The sequence below is a fragment of the Rosa chinensis genome, chromosome 3 (assembly GCF_002994745.2).
Source record: "Rosa chinensis cultivar Old Blush chromosome 3, RchiOBHm-V2, whole genome shotgun sequence".
Lineage (NCBI taxonomy): Eukaryota > Viridiplantae > Streptophyta > Magnoliopsida > Rosales > Rosaceae > Rosa > Rosa chinensis.
In genome coordinates, this window is record NC_037090.1 from 17327264 (window position 1) to 17336621 (window position 9358).

Genomic DNA, 9358 nt, shown 5'->3' on the forward strand with positions numbered 1-9358 from the left:
TAAATTTGGCAAGGCCCACGTGACAAACAAATGGGCCTGACCCACAAGGCGTAATAAATGATCGCGGCCAATCAGTTGCTACATAATGGATGGTTGCTATTGAATGTTTGCAGCGTAATGAATGACCGTGGTTGAATGATGTTAGTCAAGTTCATAAAAAGCCATTAGATGCGGGTGTTAAAATGATTCAGGATATTTAAAAGCCGTAGAGATTAAATGCACGGTTAGAGTTTTAATTCTCAAGTTAGTAGTTACTGCATTCAAATGCATGTAACCGTGCATTGATTCTCAACTTTGAATTCATGCAATAAGTACGGTCTCGACAGTTACAGCCAAGATTGTATCTTTTTCTTTATTCAGTAATGTATCATTCACTATTAAAAGGACCATAGGCATCTTTGTTAGGGGTCCTCGACCAAACGCTCTACGCGACTTCATATTTTTATCTCAATACATTTCACAATTTCAACTCAATTATCCGTCTTTACGTGTTTGATCTTATCGCTTTTCTTTACCGGTATTCATCTTTCATGCACTTTACGTTACCTTTCTTTACATTCCTGCAATTTATCTTTTCGATTGTTACTTTGATGCACTTTATTTCCTGTGGTTTACATTCTTGTTATTTATCTTTATTTGCTGCACTTTCTTTACCTGTTTACTTTATGTTATTTACATATTCATCATTCATGCACTTATTAAGAAATCATTAAAAAAAAAAAAAAAAGACGTCACCAGCACCGAGTTGTACAACACGAACACTCCGACCAGCAAAGCCGACTCATGTAAAGTCCTTACATCCAAGGCAGAGAGAACCCCGTGGCCGAGATTGATTCTTCCTCTGCCCACAATTAACTTATTAGAAATCAGATCAGCGCAAACTCAATAACTTAGATTAAAACCTCATTTGGCCTCCTGGCCGCGAGCTGGGACGTCCGCACACACGTCACCAAGCCAGAAGGACACGTGTAAGTCAAAGAAGACCCTAGCCCAGTTAAAAGTGGCTGAGACGATTTTTTAGCGAAACAGATTCTAAGGTTAATTAGGATGGTGGAAGTAATTGAAATTGAAATACCGCTTCACCCGAAGTGAACTTTTTATGCCTTCCAGCTTCAAACCGACGTCGATTTTTGCACGTTCTGTGCAATTTCAAGAATCTATAGGGACCCACGCGGACACGAAGTATCAAGTATGAACTCTATGTTGTCCTGCCCTTGCTTTTAACTTGCAGTCATAAAGTCACCCGTGAGTTCCTGGAAGACCAATCGAATCCGCCACGTCTGACATCTACAAGAAGGACCTTGTAGTCCCCAACTCCTAAAGAAAACCCAAAACCCCGCGCCTCCATCGTAAGCCGCCTTCGTTTCTTCTTGCAAGTACGTCTTCAATTTCGCTTCTTTTTTTGGGTGGATTGCTTCCAAGTTCAGAGCTTTACCTGGGTTCAATTCTGTTTGTCGTTTTCTTTTCGCATTTGATTGGGGTTGCAATTTGTTGGGTTCATTTTCATATTCTCGTTTTTTTTTTCTCTCTACTAATGTTTGTTTAGATCAGCTGTTGCCATTTAGCGGAGTTCCATTGCTGTTCTTCTTTAGTTTTGGTGTTGATTTGATTGAGTCCTGTTAGTGCTGTTCAAAATGCTCTGTTTTGCTATTGGTTTTCGTTTCTTATGAGAGTTAGCCCAGCCGGGTTTTTTCATTGACCTTGACTTAGAGAGCTAAGGAGCTGAGTCGTGTTAGTGGCTTTGATCTTCTCCTAATATTTGTGGGTAACTAACTTGATGCAATGCTGTTTCTTTTCTTTGTTGGATATATGGACTCCAGATATAAACAGTGTTTGTATTCATATGGATTATGGAATCCATGTTTTTGATATGTTTTCTGTTGTCATGTCGAGTCTTTGTTAGATTTATATGTAAAATAATAACTTGAGAAATTTCATTCTATTATTTTGGGACTAGGAAAAGAAATTAGTGTGCCTGGTTTTGATTCCTGGTTGCACCATGGAGGCCCTTCACCTTAGCTCAGTTCAGTCCCGTATTCTCGCACCAAAACGGTTTGAATCATTCCCTCTCGGGACACAAAAGGTTAGCACACGCCGTCCCAACAATCCATTGTTCATCACTGCCACATTGTCCCGACCAACAGCTGAGATTTCCGCTGAACCCTCCTCGTCCTCTGCATCTAGCCTGCCTCACCTCCTGACTTCGTCATCGCCTCCCAATCGGGTCTCTACTAGTTCCTTACAGTATGAACAAGGTTTTCTTGGGGCAGTACCTGACCGTACAGTTGCTAATGGAAACAACGACATCGTTGACGCTCTGGGATCTTTGACAAACATATTGACGTCAAAAGTGTATGACGTGGCAATTGAATCGCCTTTGGAGCTGGCAACCAAGCTATCCGAGCGGTTGGGAGTGAACATTTGGCTCAAAAGGGAAGATTTGCAGCCGGTAAGTTTGTGTACAAATAAGAAGTTGGAATTGGTTATCTGAATTGAACATTTTGGGGTTTTGATTATGTTTTTCATGTCATTGAAGGTGTTTTCGTTCAAGCTTCGTGGAGCTTATAATATGATGGCTAAGATTCCAAGGGAACAATTGGACAGAGGAGTTATATGCTCGTCGGCTGGGAACCATGCACAAGGAGTTGCATTGTCCGCCAAGAAATTGGGTTGCAATGCAGTCATTGCAATGCCGGTAACTACTCCAGAAATTAAGGTACTTGATTTGGAACTACATGGTACTTGATTGTGAAGTTGGCCTTTGGCCTTTGCCTTTTCAATTGTAGGTTTTCAAGTAGAAAAATTGCACATGCTTTTGGTGTGGCTTTTTTTTCTATATAGACTTGATACTTCTAGAATTCACAGTTCCACTTGCTTTAGCACTGAACTGTGGAGTATTTAAACTGGTTATTGCTTGTGGACAGTGGCAATCTGTGGAGAGATTGGGAGCCACAGTTGTACTTATAGGTGATTCCTATGATGAGGCTCAAGCTTATGCTAAGAAGCGAGCTAAGGAGGAGGGACGGAGCTTCATACCTCCTTTTGATCACCCAGACATTATTATGGGTCAGGGAACAGTTGGAATGGAGGTTATGCGTCAAACAAAAGAGCCATTGCATGCAATTTTTGTGCCGGTTGGGGGTGGTGGCCTAATAGCTGGTATTGCCGCATACGTTAAGAGGCTGTCTCCAGAGGTTGGTTCTAGTGTTATAGGCTTTCTACTCGTATCTGTATAGTTTAGATAGAATGGCTTAGTGGGCAAGTCAGTTCTTTAAGTATGTTATGATTTGTGGGAATTTTTGGTTTTTAAATGCTTCAATTTTGAAAGAGTACTGATTATGTATCTTTTAAACAGGTAAAGATTATTGGTGTGGAGCCCTCGGATGCGAATGCAATGGCATTATCCTTGCATCACGGAGAGAGAATAATGTTGGACCAAGTTGGAGGTTTTGCAGATGGTGTAGCAGTGAAAGAGGTGGGTGAAGAAACCTTTCGGATATGCAAAGAATTGATAGATGGTGTAGTTCTCGTGAGTCGTGACGCCATCTGTGGTTCAATAAAGGTAAAGTTCTTTCCTTTCTTCATTCTTGAATGAATGAGAATCCTTTACTAATCATGCATTTATAGGTGGTTGGCTTATAATAAATAAAACATCTGATTGCAGTTTGCATCTTATAGAATCTAAAGCTACTTCTTTGTATCTCTGAAACCATGCATATGATGGTGTTTTTGCGGTGTAAATATTAATTTTTAAGAATGTCTTTGTAGGTACAAAATAACGTGAAAAATTAAATGACATTAATAGTCAAATTTATTCGTAACAGTTAGAATGTGCTTGGAGTAAGGAGTTGGGATTATACCCGAGGTTATAGATATTCTGTTTTCCTATAGAAGAATAAAAAGTAGTGGAGTGAAGGTTCTGTTTCTGCATGAATGGTTTTTAGCCAACGTTATGTGTCATATATAGCTTCCACATTGTCAAAAGTAAACACCTTGGAGTTCCTTGAAACAATCTCTCTATTGCTGACAATGTAGAAAGACATGTCTCCTCAGTGATCTAGTCGTCTTGCTTGTTATTATGATTTCCCTGTTTCCCTCTGTATTCATGCTTTGACTTCAGATGTCATACCACTGCTAGTCTGCTTTGTGGTCTAGTTTGGCATTAGAGAGATGTGTTATTATGAGATTTCTTTTGTTAAAAAGTAACCTCATTTCTGGGTTTGACTAATGTGTGCTATTTATTACTCAAATAAATGATATTGGTACTAGTTATCTCAGTGAGAAATGATGGGATACTGGCTTATTACTTCAAAGTTTTGGCATCTTAGACTTCACAAGCATAGTGCTGGTTTTGTAGGATATGTTTGAGGAGACTAGAAGCATTTTAGAACCAGCAGGTGCTCTTGCTCTTGCTGGAGCTGAAGCATACTGCAAGTATTATGGTCTTAAAGGAGAAAATGTTGTTGCAATTACCAGCGGGGCAAATATGAACTTTGATAAACTGAGAGTGGTGACTGAACTCGCGAATGTTGGTCGGCAACAAGAGGCTGTACTCGCAACAGTTATGCCAGAGGTGCCTGGGAGCTTTAAACATTTCTGTGAGCTGGTATGCCAATCAAGATTTAGTCGGTTGTTTTTTGCCTCTTGTTATAGGTGCCATGCCCTTCATAATGTGAGCTGTGTATTTGCAGGTCGGCCCAATGAATATTAGTGAATTCAAATACAGATATAACTCTGATAAAAAGGCTGTCGTACTGTACAGGTAAGTGCTCATCAAGTTTTATCGACACTTTCCCCAAATTTTGGGCTGATCTCTTCCATTTTGTAGATGTATTTGCTTAGGAGTTCGTTATACATGGAGAAGTGAAATATTCATTCATCCTTTTAAACTTCCTGCAGTGTTGGTGTGCACACAGCTTCTGAACTTGAAGCAATGCAAGAGCGCTTGGAGTCTTCTCAACTCAAAACGATCAATCTCACGAAAAGTGACTTGGTTAAAGATCACTTGCGTTACTTGGTAATTTCGAGCATAAAATTGTGCTTGCTCTCTCTCTCTCTTTCTCTGTGTGTGTGTGTGTGTGTGTGTGTGTGTCTGTGTGTGTTTGTGTGCGCGCGCATATATGTACACACACAGTTGTAGGAGAATCTTTTGCCAATTATATTTGGGGAAAGAGCATAGGATGGCTCCATTGATGCCGCCTCCCTGTAAAATGTGGAAAGAAACTATATCTTTTATGTGGGTGTTGGGGAGATAATGTGGGAAAGTTTGATTCTTGCCCTTTCTCCCATTGGATTTCCTTGAGCATAAAATGTATATCATCATCTCCTGCTTGCATACAAGCTTGCTTTGGTCCTGAATTTTTGTTGTTGTGGATCTATTTCAGATGGGGGGCAGAACAAATGTTGAAAATGAGGTTCTTTGTCGCTTTGTCTTCCCAGAAAGGCCTGGTGCTTTGATGAAGTTCTTGGACACCTTTAGTCCACGTTGGAATATTAGTTTGTTCCACTACCGCGGACAGGTTTTAATTTAGCTTTTCTTTGTTTTTAAAAACTATTTATATATATATATATATATATCTGGATTATGTTTGGGGAATTTTAACTTGCTTTTCCTTTCTCATGATGGACAATATTTAATTTTCTACTTGTTGTTCCTGTACCATAGGGTGAAACTGGGGCAAATGTCTTGGTTGGAATCCAAGTTTCCAAGAGCAAGATTGATGAGTTCCATTCGCGTGCCAATTCACTTGGGTATGACTATGTAGTAGTGACCAATGATATAGACTTCGAGCTTTTGATGCATTGATAAGGACCAGCTATTACAGATTCCTGAGTAAGGAAAGGGAGTCACACTTGCTATGTTCTGTATTTTTTTATCTTTAGGAAAATATCATATCTACTTCCCCAACTTTAATGCTTTTTTCTCTTTTGGAACTTAAAAGAGAAATTTGTAGTCAAGGGGAATATATGAAATTTTCTTCTTTGTTCATCATCTGTATTGAATTGTAATATCAGTGTACCATGTTGTTTCAATGCAAAAGTTGTGGCGTTTCACATTTCTCACTGATCCTAGTTTTATCTCTACATGAATAAAAAAATTAACATTCTGTGCTATCAACCGGATGCCTGATATGCGACTCTAGGATACAGATAAAATCTTTTTCTTCATTATTTTTTTTATGGGAGGGTTTTGGCCACAAATGTTTCGTCCGCAAATGGATGCATTTTTATTTTTTTGAGTCTTTTGCCGAATAGACATTTGTGGACAAAGGTGTGTCCTATATTTTGTAGGGGTGGTTGGATTTTGCCTACGAGCTGTTTATCAGAAGGAGGGCATAATTAATTGGTTGCTTTGGAATTGAGATTTCAATTTCAATTTATAAAATTATTTTAATTAGCTGGAGGGGAAATTAAAAATATACAAAACTCAAAAATAAAGCTCAGTACCATTTGATTTAGTGGCATAAGTCTCATAAAGGTGGGAAATTGTGAATTCGACTCATAGTATTGTACCTGAGTTATTGATTTGATAAAAAAGAAAAAAATAAACAAAACTCAAAAATAAAATGAGAGGCAAATACAGTCCAAATTTCTATATTCATTATGTAGTTGTGAGTAGCAATGGTATGGCTAGAATTTAGAATGGGGTGGGCTAAAAGAATATTTTAATAAAAGTTTACTAAATTTTTTCTTTTTAAGTTTTACAAGTAACATATTTTATTATTTTCTTAAATTAAACCACATCATAAATTAAACACATATCAAATAATCAAATAGTTAAATTGAAAATAATAATAATAATAATCATCAAATAGCTAACAAATACAACGAACCTAGGGATGGCAATGGGGAGGGTAGGGTACAGGAATTAAATTACCACCCCCATACCCGACTTCATTCCTCATCCTCATACCTGCCCCAATTCCCGTAATAAGATACTAGGATTCCCCGTCCTCGTCTCCATTGGGGATTCAGTTTCCTGTTAAAAAATTAGTTATTATAGAAAAATTCATACAAATAATTATGAATTATAAAGTATGAAGTTAAAATCAAATATCAAAATAAAGTAAATTTCATATTTCAATCCAACAAAAACAAATACAAGTCTAGCTTAAAAAAAAACAATAAAAATAAAAAAAATTCCACAATCAACTGCTTAATGTAACCTAACAACTTACTCATTCACTCCAACAAGGTGATGTGCTCTTTTTCAATGAATTTTATTGACAAAAAGATGAAGTTTACATAAATATTTATTTATAAATTATATATATATATATATATATATTCAATATAATTCTTATTGAGTGGGTATGGGGATGGGATCAAAATATCATCCCCGCCTTGTACCTGTTTAAGTATATTGGTATTGAGAGAGATTGATGAGAGAAGTGTATTCTTATTATTGAGAATAGGAGCCCTATATATAGGGATTACAAAGTGCTAGTTCTAATGTTACAAGGAATACCAATCCGTGTAGGATTGGGAAATCTAGAACCTTCTCTCCTATTGCTACTCCTAGTTTGATAAGGCACACTAAATCGATATTCCTTCAACACTCCCCCTTGTGCCGCTTCAAACTTGGTGGTGACGCTTCATCCGTTGCCTCGTTAAAAACCTTGCCAGGTAACAAAAACCCTGTGGGACAAAAATAATCATGGTCGAAGGACAAAAAGAGCACAACACGTCATTCACTCTTCGAGATCGAACATGTAGACATCATAACTCCCCCTGATGTCGATATCTCCCCCTGATTGCTACAATCGTGGGAGTTCGGATAACATTCTCAATCCGATGCTCTTCACATGTTTCTCGAAGGTGGATTTAGGTAACGACTTAGTGAATAAGTCCGCTACATTATCCTCTGATCGGATTTGATTCACTTCAATCTTTAGAAGTGATTGTTGTTGCTGATTATAAAAGAACTTAGGCGATATATGCTTGGTGTTGTCGCCCTTGATGAAACCTAACTTCATTTGTTCAATACAAGCTGCATTATCCTCATAAATGCATGTAGGGTCATCTGTGGTAGACTTCAAACCACAACTTCCTTGAATGTGTCGAATTACAGACCTTAACCATACACATTCACGTACAGCTTCATGTAGAGCAATAATCTCTGCATGATTTGAGGAAGTAGCAACAAGGGTCTGTTTCGTAGACCTCCAAGATATCGCAGTGCTTCCCATGGTAAAGACATAACCTGTTTGGGAGCGACCTTTGTGAGGGTCAGAGAGGTACCCTGCATCAGCAAAGCCCATCAAGACATCATTGTCGTTTTGATGGAGGGAGATAGGAGGACGCCGGCCACCATGAGCGGCGGCGGCGCCGGCGCCGGCAACATGGCCGGCGGCCATTCCATGGACGGGGGCGTTTTGCCTTTTTGGGTCCGATCCCAATTTTCCGTCATTCCTTTTCTCTCTGTAGGGATAGAATAGGCCCATATCAATCGTACCTCTTAGGTATCCAAAGATGGTCTTTACACCAATCCAATGGCGGCGTGTTGGCGCAGAGCTGTGTCGAGCTAACAAGTTCACTGCGAATGAGATATCCGGTCTTGTGCATTGAGCTAAGTACAATAATGCGCCTATTGCACTTAAATAGGGCACTTCGGCCTCTAGGGGTTCTTCGTCCTCATCCCTTGGACGAAACGGATCTTTTCCGGGCTCAAGACTACGGCCGATCATGGGAGTACTTGCAGGCTTTGCTTTATCTTCATTAAAGCGCCTTAGAATTTTCTGAGTATATGCAGACTGATGGATCAAGATTCCATCACTACGGTGCTCGAGTTCTAAACCGAGACAAAACCGTGTTTTCCCAAGATCTTTCATCTCAAATTCGGATTTCAAGTAATTAGCAGTTTCCTTTAACTCATCTAGAGTTCCAATTAGGTTCATGTCATCGACATAAACTGCTACGATTGCAAATCCGGAACTTGTTCTTTTAATGAACACGCATGGGCATATTTCATTGTTAATATATCCCTTCCCAATCAAGTAGTCACTTAGACGGTTATACCACATCCGTCCGGATTGTTATAATCCATATAGTGAGCGTTTTAATCTTATTGAAAACGCGCTCCGTGGTTTAGAGCCACTTGATTTGGGTAATTGAAGTCCATCTGGAACCTTCATATATATCTCTGAATCTAGATCCCCATAGAGATATGCTGTAACCACATCCATAAGCTGCATGTCAAGTTTTTCGGAAACTACCAAACTGACAAGGTAGCGGAACGTTATAACGTCCATTACGGGAGAATATGTCTCCTCGTAGTCAATTCCAGGGCGTTGTGAGAAACCTTGCGCCACAAGGCGGGCTTTGTATCTAACAACCTCGTTTTTCTCATTACGCTTTC

At 39.0% G+C, this 9358-nt stretch overlaps 1 protein-coding gene across 4 annotated transcripts; it reads left to right on the forward strand.

Annotated features, from left to right (window-relative positions):
• The first annotated feature begins 1211 nt into the window (after positions 1-1211).
• LOC112192424 (threonine dehydratase biosynthetic, chloroplastic) lies at positions 1212-6063 on the forward strand. 4 transcript variants are annotated; one of them, XM_024332164.2, is made up of 10 exons: positions 1212-1349; positions 1958-2449; positions 2537-2716; positions 2925-3194; positions 3356-3562; positions 4358-4606; positions 4692-4762; positions 4900-5017; positions 5385-5519; positions 5666-6063. In XM_024332164.2, exons 2-10 carry the CDS (start codon positions 2000-2002, stop codon positions 5804-5806), a joined length of 1821 nt encoding a protein of 606 aa, XP_024187932.1. In that variant the 5' UTR covers positions 1212-1349; positions 1958-1999; the 3' UTR covers positions 5807-6063. The 4 variants fall into 4 exon arrangements, with proteins under 4 accessions (XP_024187932.1, XP_040372505.1, XP_040372507.1 ...); XM_040516571.1 differs by having other exon boundaries at positions 1220-1376; XM_040516573.1 differs by lacking the exon at positions 1212-1349 and adding an exon at positions 1388-1765.
• The last annotated feature ends 3295 nt before the right edge of the window (positions 6064-9358 follow it).

Excerpts from the sequence above, each read along its gene's own strand:
- LOC112192424 (XM_024332164.2), top strand. The coding sequence starts at position 2,000 with ATGGAGGCCCTTCACCTTAGCTCAGTTCAGTCCCGTATTCTCGCACCA. Across the intron at positions 2,717-2,924 it reads TAACTACTCCAGAAATTAAG|TGGCAATCTGTGGAGAGATT; the intron begins GTACTTGATTTG and ends GCTTGTGGACAG. Across the intron at positions 5,018-5,384 it reads AAGATCACTTGCGTTACTTG|ATGGGGGGCAGAACAAATGT; the intron begins GTAATTTCGAGC and ends GATCTATTTCAG.